Source organism: Eubalaena glacialis, chromosome 3 (genome assembly GCF_028564815.1).
Source record: "Eubalaena glacialis isolate mEubGla1 chromosome 3, mEubGla1.1.hap2.+ XY, whole genome shotgun sequence".
Classification (NCBI taxonomy): Eukaryota; Metazoa; Chordata; class Mammalia; order Artiodactyla; family Balaenidae; genus Eubalaena; species Eubalaena glacialis.
The window spans coordinates 178,338,588-178,353,971 of record NC_083718.1 but is presented as its reverse complement, the minus strand read 5'-3'; the positions used below and the strand labels follow the sequence as shown (position 1 = coordinate 178,353,971).

The 15,384-nt window shown below is 52.1% G+C and overlaps 2 protein-coding genes across 4 annotated transcripts in view; one reads left to right on the top strand and one right to left on the bottom strand.

Annotated features, from left to right (window-relative positions):
• The first annotated feature begins 3,473 nt into the window (after window positions 1–3,473).
• LDLRAD2 (low density lipoprotein receptor class A domain containing 2) lies at window positions 3,474–13,382 on the top strand. Its single transcript, XM_061184072.1, has 7 exons — window positions 3,474–3,514; window positions 4,040–4,131; window positions 6,327–6,749; window positions 9,664–9,795; window positions 12,757–12,939; window positions 13,157–13,255; window positions 13,354–13,382. The coding sequence occupies exons 1-7, from the start codon at window positions 3,474–3,476 to the stop codon at window positions 13,380–13,382; spliced, it is 999 nt and encodes a 332-aa protein (XP_061040055.1).
• A 266-nt stretch (window positions 13,383–13,648) lies between these two features.
• The window catches only part of HSPG2 (heparan sulfate proteoglycan 2), a 101,137-nt gene continuing 99,401 nt past the window's right edge, over window positions 13,649–15,384 (bottom strand). For all 3 annotated transcript variants that reach the window (XM_061184775.1, XM_061184777.1, XM_061184776.1), the window contains 2 exons: window positions 15,018–15,121; window positions 13,649–14,869 (listed from right to left, as the gene is read on the bottom strand). In XM_061184775.1, coding sequence (XP_061040758.1) covers window positions 14,697–14,869; window positions 15,018–15,121 — 277 coding nt within the window. In that variant the 3' untranslated portion in view covers window positions 13,649–14,696. The remainder of the gene's footprint in view (window positions 14,870–15,017; window positions 15,122–15,384) is intronic.

Here is a 15,384-nt window from a genome sequence, read left to right as displayed (position 1 = left end):
CTTCATGGGCAGTGAAATGTAACCTCACGCTCTGATTATGCTCTGCCTTTCCATTAGGCCAGGGTAGCTTTCCACCTGCTACAGTGGAAAACAGGAACTGCTATAAAGCCTGAAAATAAGATGTTCTAAACCCAAATCCCAGAGCGTTTTAGTAGGATTAGCATCTTTGAGAAAAGTACTAATTGCCCAACTACTCCTTCAAAACAGCTCCAAAGAAAAGCTCTGCTTTCTCAAAAGACTTATTCCATTCCATTCCGTTCCATTCACACCTTTTGCTAACTAGGGTGAAGAGCTTTAGACCAAACAGCACTTTTATTAATACTATTTTTCTCTCAAAGCACGTTCTTCATGCTGACATTTCCAGTGTCAGGAAGCACAAATACTCTTACATTCAAAAGTTTTTATTTTTATTTTTCTAAAATTTATTTTATTGAAGTATAGTTGATTTACAATGTTGTGTTCATTTCTGTGTACAGCAAAGTGATTCAGTTATATATATATATATATGTATATACATACATGTATATATTCTTCTTCATACTCTTTTCCATTATGGCTTATTACAGGATATTGAATATAGTTCTCTGTGTTATACAGTAGGATCTTGTTGTTTAGTGATTCTATATGTAATAGTTTACATCTGCTAACCCCAAACTCCCACTCCATCCTTCCTCCCTCCCCCTTGGCAACCACAAGTCTGTTCTCTATGTCTGTGAGTCTGCTTCTGTTTTGGAGATAAGTTCATTTGTGCCATATTCTGGATTTCACATGTAAGTGATACCATATGGTATTTGTCTTTCTCCTTCTGACTTACTTCACTTAGTAGGATGATCTCTAGGTCCATGCATGTTGCTGCAAATAGCATTATTTCATTCTTTTTTATGGCTGAGTAGTATTCCATTTGTATATATACCACATCTTCTTTATCCATTCATCTGTTGATGGACACTTAAGTTGCTTCCATGTCCAACAACTTTTAAAGTTTAAAAAACGGACAGGAACTTCCCTGGTGGTGCAGTGGTTAAGAATCCGCCTGCCAATGCAGGGGACACAGTTTCGAGCCCTGGTCCGGGAAGATCCCACATGTTGCGGAGCAACTAAGCCCGTGTGCCACAACTACTGCGTCTGCGCTCTAGAGCCCGTGAGCCACAACTACTGAGCCCACGTGCTGCAACTACTGAAGCCCACGCGCCTAGAGCCCGTGCTCCGCAACGAAGAGAAGCCACCTCAATGAGAGGTCCGCTCACCACAACAAAGAGTAGTGCCCCCTCTCTGCAACTAGAGAAAGCCCGCACGCAGCAGCAAAGACACAATGCAGCCAAAAATAAATAAAAAAGAAAAACAAAAAACAAAAAAACTGACAAATACCATGAACAATATAAATTTAAAATAATAGCACGTTTTTATTAAAATACTGCTTAAACCTCTTCTATGATAATTTTTCCTTACTTTTTTTGGCTGCACACCCTTTTATGATTTCTGTGACAACACTATATGATATTTTCTATAACAGGACTAGAAAGATAAGTCAGTCTTTCCTTTAGCATGATTGACCAAAATTAGTTTTTTATTAGTGATCATTTAGACTTTTTTTCTTGAGCTTTGCAATTCGTTATTAGTAAGATTATTTATTCTCTTAAGGACTGTTAAACTTGGGATAACCTCTATCAAATTTCTTACATATGCGAGCTTTAAGATTTGAAAGGATTTTCCATAGACTGGCTTCTGGCTTCATATGTTTCAAACCTTATTTCTCCTCCAATACCTTCACACCAGCAAGGCCAGGCATAATAAATGATCTCTGATTCTGCAGCTTCATATCACAACATATCACAGCATAGAGGGTATGAGGAGGATTACTGGAAGGCATTCTGGGGCATTTATTAGAAATAATAGAACTATACCTGGAAGGAGCTAGGACCCCATAATTATATCCCCCCCCAAACCCAAACCCAAACCCAAACCCAAAGCCACCTCCCCTTAGCCAGATTTCAAAAATGCCCGTGACCATCTGAAGAGAGGTGCAATGGAGGAGATCGGGGTGGAAAGAGACAGTGATCTGAATTGACTGTGGTTGAAATATCTTAATTTTGTAAATTTTATAAAAATCTATAATCTCATGCAAATAATATGTCCTGATGTGTAAGCTTCACGAGTTTCTTTCTTTCTTTTTTAAAGTGAAATCAAGTTTATTTAGAGAGATACACATTCCATAGGCAGAATGTGGTCCATCTCAGAAGGGAGAGCGGCCAGCTTCAAGAGTTTCATGATAAATCCACTCCTGCCAAAGGAGTCCCCCAAGGCCTAGCCTTGGACATCACACACAGTGGGGTATCAAGTTTTCATCGAATGTCAGGTCTAGAAAGAAGAGCATTAGACAGCAGCAGGGCCAGTGGTTTTAACCTTCTCATACAGTCTTCAGACTCTGAGGTGGTGTCTCAAAGTCTGAGGTGGGGACTTCTTGAAACATAGATGACCTCTGTTTAAGTAATAATGACGACATTAAGGGTCATCATCCAGCCTGACATGCATTGTGCACTTTACTATGTGACAGACACTGTTCTAAGTAAGTGACTTGATACCCGACTTGTATCAAGTTACTTACCCTTTACAATATACCTACAAACTGGGAACTATCATTATTCCATTTTACAGATAAGGAAACTGAGACTTGAAAAGTTTCAGCTTTATATATTAAGGTTCCATGTATAATGCCTTTGTAAAAAAATGGTTCTACTAATTACAGATTTTGAAAAAGGCTGAAATGGCCCAAGCCCTTCCTTTTACACATGGGGGAGTAAAACCCAGAAAAAAGGGAGGTCATTCGCTCAACGCCACACATTCATTCTTTTTCTTTTTTAAAAAAAATGTCTTTATTTTATTTATTTATTTTTGGCTGTGTTGGGTCTTCGTTGCGGTGCGCCTGCTTCTCACTGCAGTGGCTTCTCTTGCTGCAGAGCACGGGCTCTAGGCGCATGGGCTTCAGTAGTTGTGGCACATGGGCTCTAGTTGTGGCTCGCGGGCTCTAGAGCGCAGGCTCAGTAGCTGTGGCGCACGGGCTTAGTTGCTCGGCAGCATGTGGGATCTTCCCGGACCAGGGCTCGAACCTGTGTCCCCTGCAATGGCAGGTGGATTCTTAACCACTGCACCATCAGGGAAGTCCCCACACATTCGTTCTTACTTCCTGGATGCCTGCTCTGTGCCAGGCACTGTTCTATGACCTAGGGCTTCAGAGAACAACAAGACACTCACACAACACAATTTTAGTGGGTAGGGGGCGGTCAATGGACAATACATACAAGATGGATATAAATACGCGAAGTAATTCCAGTGAGTGCTGAGATAAATTCGCGGACATAGGACTGAGTGACAGGGAGGGAGAACACTAATTCAGACTGAGAAGTGGTCAGGGAAATGTGGTCTGAGCAGGTGACATGTGAGCTCGAAATCTGAATGACCCGGAGAAGCCAGCCATGGACCTCCATGGGAGAGGAGCACCCCAGGTGGAGGAACGGTGAGGGCAAAGGCCCTGAGGCAGGAATACTTTGTCTGTAAAATAGGGCAGACTCCTGGGCCAGTGCTCATTCACCACTTGCTGCCTCTCTAGGCCCTCAGAGAGGCCCTTTGGTGTCCTGGGCCTCCCTTAAGCTCAGCCCTAAAATGCCGACTTCTCCAGAAAGGCAGCAGCTCTCTGAGGCTGTGGGTCCCCCTCCCAGAAGCCCTGTGGCTGAACCAGATCTGAGTTTCCTGGTTCCTGTCTGGCAGGGGATGAGCAGACATCCTCCCCGCCTTCTCTGCCCAGGCTCCAGCCCCAGTCCCAAATCTCCATGGCAACCCTAGACACAATCCTGATCTGAAGAAGGATCTGGAACAGGGAGCACAAACATCACTGAAGAGACCAGAGGAGCTGGCAAACTTGCCTCCCTTGCTCCCTGTGTCCTGCCAATCCCTCCACTGGCCTAACCAGGCCCCTATACCCCAGTCTCCCCAAAGACCCCACACTGAAGATTCTGTAGGTCTTCCCCATCGCTGGGCACAGGAGGGCCTGGACGGAAGCCTGTCCTCTGCAGCTGCCCCAAAGGCTGCTCCTGCTGGGGGCAACTGCCCTGACTGCGTCTGCGCTGCACACAGGTGAGTACGAGGTGGCTTGGCTGGGGCAGGCAGGAGATTCAGGTCCCACCACCCTTTGAGATTGTGTTTCCTCAATCAGCACTCACCCTGATGAGCTGGGATCCCTTGAGTTGGGGGGCACTGGGAAACCCCGTGCTTGGTCTTGGCTGGCACCCTCAAGTCCACCCCCACCCCTCTGGGTGGCTGGAGCTCCAAGTCACCCAGAAGCAGGTGTCTGGGGGCGGGTGGGGCAGTCTGGCACCGGGAAACACTGTGGGCTTCGGAGTCAGATGGCCCTGCGTTCACATACACACCCTCGACATTACTGTTCCCACTGTCTAAGACTTGGTTTCTTCAGCAGTAAAATGGAAAGAATAATAGGCCCTTGCCCCTTAAGGCAGGGGTCCCCAACCCCCAGGGCCAGTCCGCGTCCTGTTAGGACCCGGGCCTCAAGGCAGGAGGTGAGTGGTGGGCAAGCGAGCGAAGCTTCATCTGCCGTTCCCCGTCGTTCCCCGTCGCTCCCCGTCGTTCCCCGTCGCTCCCCGTCGCTCGCATTACCACCTGAACCATCCCCAGCCCCCCCGACCCCCGTCTGTGGAAAAATTATTTTCCACAAAACCAGTCCCTGGTGCCAAAAAGGTTGGGGACCGCTGCCTTAAGGGACTATTATTATTGTGCATATAAGGTGAGATAAACCATGCAAGACACATAGACAGTGCCCAGCTCATAGAAGGTGCTTGTTCACCCACTCTCTAAACCTCCGCCTGTCCCGTGTGCCTCCAGGGCAGGTTCTGGCTTTAGTAGGTCTGCACAGATATGAGAAGATGCTCCCACATCCTGAGCCCTAACGGAGAATTTCTCCCCCGAAGACCCACATCCCGGCTTGTCCTCAAGCACCACTGGTGCCCCTACCATGCACCAGAAAAGCCACGTCCTGTTCTCTCTCTATCCTTACAAAAATCAGATGGTTTGAGTACTTACACATTATCTCATTAATCCTCACAACAACCCTGTACCAGTGACGATGTTCTGGGCTGTAAGTAACAGTTACCAGACTAAACAGAGCTTAAACCATAAGGACATTTATTATTTCACTTAAGAAGAGAGGCCATAGGTGAGTCCAGAAATGGTTAATTCAGCAGCTCAACCATGTCAGGGCTCCTCCATAATTCTCATGACCTCATCCTTGCAAGATGTCTGCTACAGCTCTGGGCATCGTATCCTCAGTCAATAGCTTTCAAAAGCAGGAAGAAAAAGAGGCTCCTCATCACACAGCTCTCCCTCTTTTTTTTCTCTTTTTTTTTAAATCAGGGAGGAAAACCTTTCCCAGAAACCCTCAGCAAACCTCTCCTTAAATCTCATTGGCCAGAATCAGTTCACAGGCCAATCCCTAAACCTGGCAAATAGAATTAGGATTACAAGGCTTGGTTTAGGCCAAAGACCAGGGGGCCTTCCTGATAATTGAGGGGAATTAAGTTTCTCTTAGCAAGGAGAAACAGGGAATGCCTGTTGGCTGGGCAGGTGCCCAACTGTGTCTCCCCCATCCTTTTATTTTTTGGCTGCACTGCGAGGGTTGTGGGATCTTAGTTTCCCGAACAGGAATCCAACGTGGGCCCTCCACAGTGAGAGTGCGGAGTGCTAACCACTGGAGGGAAGGCCAGGAAATCTCCTCCCCCATCCTTGAATAACACTTCCGTAATGCTCCTTAAATGCCAGGCGCTAGCCTAAGCACTGAACCCATACGTGTCCACAATCCTTTAGTTTCCACTACAAAATATGAAAAGCTCTGACCGCCAATATTTGTTCTTAGCTAGCTAACTGGCAACACCTGACCTGAACTGACAGGAGGCTGTTTACAGTCTGTATTTGTCCTACTTAGGGTAAATGTTCTGTGCAATTGCTCTAGAAAATGTGTTTGATCGTGGAGGGCTGTGGCAGACTCCATTTGGGGCTGCAACATATTATATATCTTTCTAAAATCTGAAAAATTCTGAAACACATCCTAGGGTTTTTGAATACGAGATTGAGGACTTGAATTACATTTTTTAATCCTCACAAAAATTCTGACATTGTTCAATCATCCCCATTTTCCCGACAAGAAGACTGAGGCTCAGAGAGGCTGAGTGACTCACTCGGGGGGTCACACAGCGGGCAGAGGGCAGGGCCAGGCTTGGAACGGGACCGCGTGGTTCCAGGGTCCGTGCTTTTCGCCGCAGCCGACCTGGTGGACCTGTGTGGCCAGACGTGGCAGGGGGACGGGCTGCTGCTGCTGCGCTCGCACTCCGCTTCGCGCCGCTTCTACTTCGTGGCCCCAGACACCGACTGCAGGCTCTGGATGCTGGCGGCGGCGCCCGGAGACAGGATCCGCTTCCAGTTTCGCTTCTTCCTGGTCTACAGCCTGACCCCGCCGGCGCCCAACGCCTCCTCCCCGGCGCCGGAGGACCCCTGCGCCCCCGGGGCCTACCTGCAGTTCTACGAGGGCCCGCCGGGGGCGCCACGGCCTCTGGGGGCCCGGCTCTGCGGCCTGACCATGCCTGGGCCGGTGGCGTCCTCCGGGGACTTCCTGGGCCTGCGCCTGGTCACCAGAGGCCGCCAGCCCCGCGTGGACTTCGTGGGCGAAGTCTCCTCTTTCCGGTTGGGTGGGTGCGGGCTGGTCCTGAGAGAGGGCAGGGGCTGGGGCCTGGCGGCAGGGTCAGCGGCTTTAGTAAGGGGCGGTCCAGACCCAAAGAGCCAACTCCATAAACCTGACTTCCATGGATGCACGGACCAGCCCCTCACCTGTTCACACACAGCTCCCACTCCCACACGATTCCCACACACTTACACACCTCACACTCCAGCACCCACCCCCCTCACACACACTGTACCTGTGCACAACTCACACGTCGTACACACACCTGGCACACCCACCTGCACCACACACACTGAAACACCCAACCCACAGGCCTGGCGTACTGAACACGCTCTCCCACACACAGTTCACTTCATGCACACCTCATCGTACACAATACCACTTTGCACACTGCCATGCAACTCACACACTCTCACGTTCACACACTGGCTTCTCTGTCCTGGGTCCACCCGATTGCAGAGGGGCCGAGAGTTGGGACTCTGGTGACTGTAAGTGACAGAAACCCACTTAGGCAAGAAAAGGGAACTGAAATTAATAATAATCCCTCGTTGAGCATTGCCTTTGGCCCTTCGCATGCCAGATCTCATCTGTTCTCACAGCAGCTCTGCTGGGCCAGTGCTCCTACACTCGTATTTTTTGATGGGAAACAGGCTTGGAGAGGTTGAGTGAAGTGCCACAGGACTCCCAGCTCACAGGTGGAGGAGCTGGGCTTTAACTGCTGGAGTTTGTCCTCTGCTCCAGTTGAGTCAAGGCTTTAGTCCCAGCAGGTTTCCCCAGGACTGAAGACACTCACTGATGTTTCAGCAGAGGAGCTGCCAAAGCCCAGAAGTTTCCAAAACCTCGGAGAAGCATCATCGCCCTCGCTGGCAAAATATCCAGACTGGAGAATTAAACATGGGGTTGTGAGCACTTCAAGGCAAGAACAGGGGGGCCTCTGAGAGCCAACACAGGTTCACCGGGAGCTAGACCTCGACATGCCAGGCCCTGGACAGCCCTTCAACCTGAGCTGGTCAGACAGCACCCCCTGCTGTCTCATGTGTGTCTTTGGGCTCATGACTGATGGTGCCTGGGGTCCTGTGGGCTGTAGCGTGCCAAGGGTCCTATTATATTGTTTTGCAAGCAGATCTCACAGGCTAATTGGAAATCAATCCCTCCCTCCCTCCTTTCCTCCCTCCCTCCCTTTCTCACCTTCCGTGAGGTGCAAGCCAAGCATGTTGCAGCTGCTTTGTGTTTAGCAGGATTGGACTCAAAAGCAGGCGGCAGTGGCGAAGCCCTGTCACAACTCTGGCTTCCTTGGATCACTTTTTACCACTTTTTACTTGGATTACTGTTTGTGTTTTCTCTCTCGTAGATATTCACTCTTACCCTTGCACATCTTTTATAAATTAGAGCATTCACTTTCATTTGCACATGAAAAAACCCCAACTCTAGTTGGCTTAAAAGGAGAATTTGGGGGGCTCGTATAACTGGGGTATTAAGGTGTTCGTTCAGGTATAGCTGGATTCAGGAGATCAAGTAATGCCACCTGGGCTCTATCTCTTTGTTCTCTCCCTTTGCATTGCACTGGGTCTGTTTGGCTTCCATCTCAGGCAGCTCCAGTTCCTCTTTCTACTTGGCAGCAAGGTGACCCTGCAGCTCCAAGCCCACAGTCCCCCTTATAACTCTCACCTCAGTGAAATAAAGAGCGAGGACCTTTTCTCTCTCTCTCACTTTTTTTTTTTTTTTTGGCTGCACCGAGCGGCTTGCAGGATCTCAGTTCCAGACCAGGGATTGAACCTGGGCCCCCGGCAGTGAAAGAGCTGAGTCCTAACCAATGGACTGCCAGGGAACCGCGAGGATCTTTTCTTATGGTTCTAGCAAAAGTCCTCGGGGCCAAATTTGATTAGTCACATGGGCCATGTGTCTGTTCCCGGGGCCAGGAATGGAATGCTCTGATTCCCATGTCCACCTCTGAGCCATGGTATTGGTCAGTCCCTCCTGAACCAGCTTTTCTCCACAGAATGGGGTGCTGGGTAAGCCAACCTGTCTGCCACACCCTGTGCACCAAGTCATACCCTTCTGTCACCTGTGTGCCTATTCATTCATTTAACAAAGATTGAGTACCTGCCCTTGTGCCAGGTGCTGTTCTAGGCTCCAGGGATACATGCAGCAGTGAATGAAAGAGAAGTCCCTGCCCCATTTGAGCTGACACTCTAGTGGGGGAGGCAGACCATAAACAAAGAATCAATCAAATCCATAATCTGCAGAGGTGGTAAGTGCTGCAGAGGAACCCAAATCAGGATAAAGTGGTGGTGGGGGAGGGGTGGTATGCCATTCTCACGTGGAGGTGAGGGCAGGCCTTCCGACACGATGACATTTGAGTGGAGACCTGAGGGGAGCAAGCCATGCAGTTACGGGCAGGGCTGATGGCAGGTGCAGTGCCACGAGCCGGGATGAGCTTGGAGTGTTCAGGTCGCTGGGCTACCATAGGCTGCGTGCACGCACGCGTGCACACACACTCACACACACTGGGTGCCACAGTGCTCATGAGCATGGGGCTGAATTCCTATCCTGCTGCTTAGATACAAGCTGTGTGGCCTTGGTCTAGTGACCTACCCTCCCTGTGCCTCAGTCTTCTCATCTCTAAAATGGGATTGATAACAGTATTGACCCTACAGGGTTAATGTGAGAACTCAATGAGCTGGGATGTGAACCACGCCTGGCTTGGAATAGGAGCTCAATAAATGTTAGCTGCCATCATCATCATCATCATCACCATCCCCATCATCATCTTTACGATCATACACCTGTCTCATCCATACTCTCATTTGCCCGCACATGGAAACAGCCTCTCCTGCTCACACCTCCCACATTCCCTCCCCATAGGGCCAAACATTCTGTGGTGCTCAGGGTCCTCATTGTGCCTCCCCTCTCAACCCCAGGATCCTGTTGTGCCTACTTCCGATGTCAGAACAGCAGGTGCATCCCCCCGAGCCTGGTGTGCGATCCCTGGGGCATGGACAACTGTGGCGATGGCAGTGACCAGGCTTCGTGGCCAGCAGCCAACTGCAGAGGTCAGTGACAGGGGTGGCTTGGGCCCTGCTGAGCATCTGGGTTAGAAGCTGGAGGCTGGAGGCACGGGTGCGGCAGGAGAGGATAAGGTGAAGCACAGTAGTGGGGAATCCATTCAGACCAGACTGCCTGAGGACCAGAAGAAGTTAGAGCTCAAATGGTGATCGAATCCAGATGCTTCCAAATGTCGTTTCAGTGGTGGAAGCTTTTCCTAAACAGAGCCTTGCAGAGGCCCCAGACATCACAAGGAGAGATGCTCTACTTAACTGGATGTGGGAGGCCTGGGCCGTGGCTGACTGATGTCCCACTGAAAGACTTGAGTTTGAACTTCAAGACTTTGAAAACCGTTGATCCAACCTGACTCCCACATTTTATAGATGGGGAAACTGAGGCCTAGGGAGGAGAAATGACTTGCCCAAGGTCATAGAGTCACTGAGTGACATAACCAGGAATGACCTCTGTGGATGGACAGAGGGGACCAGACTAGATCACCCCTGATTATCCTTCTTAGGAATCTGGATATGCCCCACTCCCAGTCAGGGTTGCCATGTCCTGTTGAACAGGTTGTTTGTTGCAAAAATGCACCTGGCTGAGGGGTAAAACCCAGCTTCCCGGGAGCCCACACACTTCCCTCCCCAGCCACTCCTCAGGCTCCTCCCTGACACTAGGCTCTGTGCCCAGAGGCCCGGGCCCCATGTCCTGTCCTCCAGCTGCCACACCCGTTCCCTCCCCGCTCTCCTTTATACCGTATTGCCAGCTGGACTCGTCTTTGAACACTAGTTATATAACCACCTCCCCACCTGACATCTCCACGTGTCTGTGCAGGCGGGTCTCACACTTAACTTGCCCCAAACTGAACTCATGATCCACGGCCTGCCCTGCGTCCTGCTCCTCACCCATGTCCCCTTGTCACTCAGTGGCAGCTTTGAATTCCAGTTGCTCAGGCCCAAATGGTTGAGTGGTCCTTTACTCCCTTCTCCCTCTCAGCCCATAACCAAGCTATCAGTGTTGTCGGAATTAATCTGACGTTTTCCTCATGATAAGACTGCAGTCGTGGGTTATGAGGAGGAAGATCACAGAGGTCAAGTGCACACCAGGCCAAACCAACGCGATCACTCCCCAACATGATCCACGGATGTTGATGTTGGCCTTGGTCACCGGGTTGAGGCTGTGTTTGTCAGTTTCTCTGCTGTTACTCTGTCTCCTCTCTCCACACTGTCCTCTTTGAGAGGAAGTCACCACGCGCAGCCCACACACTAGCAGGGAGTTAAGCTCTCCTGCCAGGGGAGCATTTTATTCTTTTTTTTTGGCCGCACCCCTCGGCTTGCGGGATCTTAGTTCCCGGACCAGGGATTGAACCTGGGCCCCCAGCAGTGGAAGCGTGGAGTCCTAACCACTGGACTGCCAGGGAATTCCCCAGAGGAGCCTTTTAAAACACTAAGTCAAATCACGTCACTCCTGTGCGCAGGACCCTCCTCACTCCTCACTCAGCCCACACAAGCCTCCCAGGGGCCCCCAGGCCCTGAGTGACCTGGCTCGTCTCCTCCCACCTGCCCGCTTGCTCCATCAGCTCCTCCACTCCGGCCCCTGGCAGCTCCTTCCACGCTCCAGTCTTGTCCTGCTGCTGGTCTCTCACTAGCTCTTTCCTCTACGTGGAAGGCTTTTCCCAGAGGTTTACATGCTCATTCCTTTGCCTTCTGCAGGTCTTGGCTTAACCCTCACCCTCTCCATGAGCTCTTTCCTGACCCCTTTGTTTAAAAATAGCAACCCTGGGATTTCCCTGGGCGGTCCAGTGGTTAGGACTCCGCGCTTCCACTGCAGGGGCCACGGGTTCCCTGGTCGGGGAACTAAGATCCCACAAGCTGTGCAGCCAAAAAAAAAAAAAAAAAAAAAAAGAAAAGCAACCCTGTGTCCATTGAAAGAAAAACAGGTAAACAAAACGTGGTATGTCCACACAATGGAATATTGTTCAGCCCTACAAAGGAAGGAAATGCCGACACATGCTACAACATGGATGAACCTTGAGGGCATTATGCTGAGTGCAATAAACCAGTCACAAAAGGACGAATACTATGTGATTCTACCTATATGAGACACCTAGAGTACTCAAAATCAAAGAGACGGAAAGTAGAATGATGGTTGCCAGGGGCTGGGGGGAGGGGAAATGGGGAGTTATTAATAATGGGTACAGAGTTTCAGTGTTATGAGATGAAAACAGTTCTGAGAATGGATGGTGTTGATGGTTGCTCAACAATATGAATGGACTTAATACTACAGAACTGTACTTAAAAATGGTTAAAATGGGAAATTTTGTTTTGTATAGTTTACCTCAATTAAAAGAAAAATAGCAACCTTGCCCCTCGCCAACATGCCCTGTCCCTTTCCCTGCTTAATTTTTCCCCGTAGCACCTATCTCCATTTGACACACGGTAGAATTTGTGTTTTGTGTCGCCTCACACTAAAATGCCAGCTCCAAGGAGACGTTTTTGTCTATTTTGCTCACCGTCATATCCCCCAGTCCCTAGAGTAATGCCTGGGGTATAGTAGCAGGTGACTGAAAAATACTCATCAAATGAGTGGAAGAATGAACCTCTCTATGTCTCCGTTTCCTTATCTGTAAACTGGGGATGATAAACCTAACCTCTCAGATTTGTCATGAACTTTAAGTGAAATCCTGTGGGTGAAGGGTCCAGCACAGAGCATGGTGCTTGGTGCACAGAAAATGCTCAATACAGCATTACTCCTTGAGAAGTAGCTCCATTCATCCACCGCAGCCCCTGGAGCTAGACTGTGAGTTCAAGTCCATCCCTGTCACTTCCAGCTGTGTGATCTGGGCAAGTGACTTAACCTCTCTGTGCCTCACTTCTCTTATCTGTAAAATAAAAATACTAACACTAAGAGGTTTTGGGAGGATTAAACAAGACATAATCATACCCTGCAAGGGGCAGATCTCCGTGTGTTAGAGCTGTTATTTCCCACTGCCGGTCCCTCTCCGGTGCCCAGCCAGGAAGGGAGTACGGATGATGGTACCTCCCGGCCCCTGACTCTTCCCCCAGCTCGTGGGTCTGCGGGCCCCCTGGGGATTGCAGCTGAGCGGAGCCCCCCAGCACGCCGGGACCCTGCACGACAGGATGCAGCTCTGGAAGGTAGATGGCTCTTGGTTATCACCCGCTGCCGCTCCTGCCGCCGAGATCACACTTGTCCCTCTCCAGTGATGGGTGGGGGCAGCTGGCCCAGGCTGAGGCCTGAGTGGACTCTTTCTTCCTACAGGCCCCCGGCTGCGGGGGTGGCGCTGGCCTCCTCGCTGTTCCTAGCCTCTGCTGGCCTCCTCATGGGCCTCCTCTCGTGCTGCTGCTCCTCCAGCCGGCTGGCTTGGTGGGCTGGTGGTGTGCACCATCTGTTACACATGTCCTGGCCAGGTGGCCCCTGGGGGCCTGCGGCTGAGTGAGCCAGGCTTCCAGGGTCAGGGGGTTCATCCTTAGAGAGGCTGTGGGCATCAGAGGAAGGAGAGTGGGCTCTGGGGTCAGACAGTCCCTGGGTTCTGCCCCCACCCCCCACAGGGCTGTCTAACCTTGGGCAGATCATATAACCCTCCGAGACTCAGTCTGCTCCTCTGGAAAATGGGATGATTCCTGCCTCACAGGGTCATGGTGAAGGCCACAGGAGGCAGCTGACCCTGCAACTTGCATGGTGACTGGCACTCGGCTGGATCAGTGAAGGGCAGGGAGTAGGGGCCTCGCTCACCTGAAGCTGCCTTGCTTCACTCCCGGACCTCACCTGCCCTGCTTTGCCCCATCCTGGCCCACCCTCAGGTACCACGAGTCCAGTCGTGGTCAAAGACACAGGAGACAGCCCTGGCGGGGATAGCACCGTTTATTAAGAAAGATCAAGACAAAGACCACAGGAGGGTCCCTTCTAGGACACAGAGGCCAGGCGCCCCGGACCCACATCTGGGGGCTGCTGGTGGGGAGGGCGCTTGCCCCCAGTTGGGCCCTCGGGCTACCACAGATGGGGCAGGGCTGTCATGCCCCCTTCCTGTCCCTCCCAGTCATGAGTCCCGGCTCCCCTACCCAAGGCATTAACTCTTTCCGACCACCAATGCTCTCCTCCCCCCATGTGCCCTGGGCCTTCACTTCCAGATCAGTGGGGGGACGTGGCCTGGTGCAGGCAGGGAGACACTCTCAGTGCTGGGCTCTGCCTGTAGCAGCTCCTGGTAAGAGTTGGGGTGGGCTTTCCCTTGCAGCCCCTCAGGGCAGGGGCCCTGGGCTAGGTGTGGGGTGGGAGGGATGCAGGCCAGGAGGGCTTGGTGGGAGGGGGGGAGGCTGCCAGGGGCAGGTGGCCTGGCTGGCTAGGCGGAGGTGGAGGGGGGCTGGGACATGGGCTGGCAGGGCTGGGGTCTGCCTGCCCAGGGGTGAGCTGCCTTTTGCACCACAGTTAGCACTAAAGAGCTTTCCCAACCCGGAGGAGGGTGGCGAAGGCCACTGCGATGCCCTCTGCTCTGGGTAGCTGGTGAGGCTCCAGGCTGGAAGCCGAGGTTGGCTCCTGTAGAAATGAGGGCTGCCCAAGGGCTGAAGAAACGGGCAGCCCAGTACTACCTTGGGGGGCTCTGTTGGTGGGGGCAGTTCTGAGCCTGCTCAGCCACCGTGCCCGACCCCAAGTCCTGGTGAGCCTTTGAGGCACCTGCTCCCACGCAACCCGCCCTGCCCAGCAGCCTGTGGCTTTGCCCAGGTGTGTCTGTGTGGGGTGGCGTGCCCACCCTCCAGTCCAGCCCAGGGCAGTAGCAGCAAAGCGTGGCATCGCCTCCGTTTCTTACAAAATATTCATCATAATAATATTAATAATAATATAGTCGACGCTGTGGGGCTGGGGCGCTGCCCGGGAGTCCGTGTGGGGCAGGCAGTGCCTACGAGGGGCAGGGGCGTGTGTTGGCCCCCGCCTGGGCGCGGTGCTGCAGGTCCAGTGGCTGTGGAGGCGGGGTGCCAGGCCGGGCAGAGTGCAGCACCAGGTTCTTGATACAGCCCGTGATGCCCGAGGAGAACCTGCCCCCGGTCAGCGCCGCCACGTTGGGGGCTCCACCTGCGGGGAAGGGAGAGGGCGGGGCCTGTCAGCTCCAGGAGGTGGGGGGGAGGAAGGCCCCGTGCTCTAGCTCTGCCGGAGCCCCGGGCCCTCCCCTACCTGGAGGAGCGGCCCCAGGCCTGGACCGAGGCCTGAGCTCAAGACTTACCGACGTAGATGCCGCCCTTGGTGTTGACTGCCACGTTAGGGCCTGGGGACTGGCCGCTGACCAGCTCCTCTCCGTCCACCTGGATGGAGCCTCTCCGGCCCTCTCTGCAGTGGAACGGGATCAGGCCCCTCACCACCGATCCCCCGTCCTTCTCAACCCAGTGAGAGCCCCCTCCCTTTGCTACAGAGACTCCAGTCAGAGCAGTGTGCCCCCCTGCTCCCTGAGTTCTTTCTTGCCCCTCCCTCTGCTGGATGAGAGATCTGGTCCCACAAACACAACTTCCTAGCACCCCACCCAGGCTTCGTCCATCCCCTAGGGTGCTTGTGTGCCCACCCCCCACGGAGTTCTGTCCTGCCCTGGAAGTCTG

Coding starts and splice junctions, on each gene's coding strand:
- LDLRAD2 (XM_061184072.1), top strand. CDS start 3,474: ATGGACCTCCATGGGAGAGGAGCACCCCAGGTGGAGGAACG. Junction 3,515..4,039: donor GCACCCCAGGTGGAGGAACG/GTGAGGGCAAAG, acceptor CGCTGGGCACAG/GAGGGCCTGGACGGAAGCCT. Junction 6,750..9,663: donor AGTCTCCTCTTTCCGGTTGG/GTGGGTGCGGGC, acceptor TCTCAACCCCAG/GATCCTGTTGTGCCTACTTC.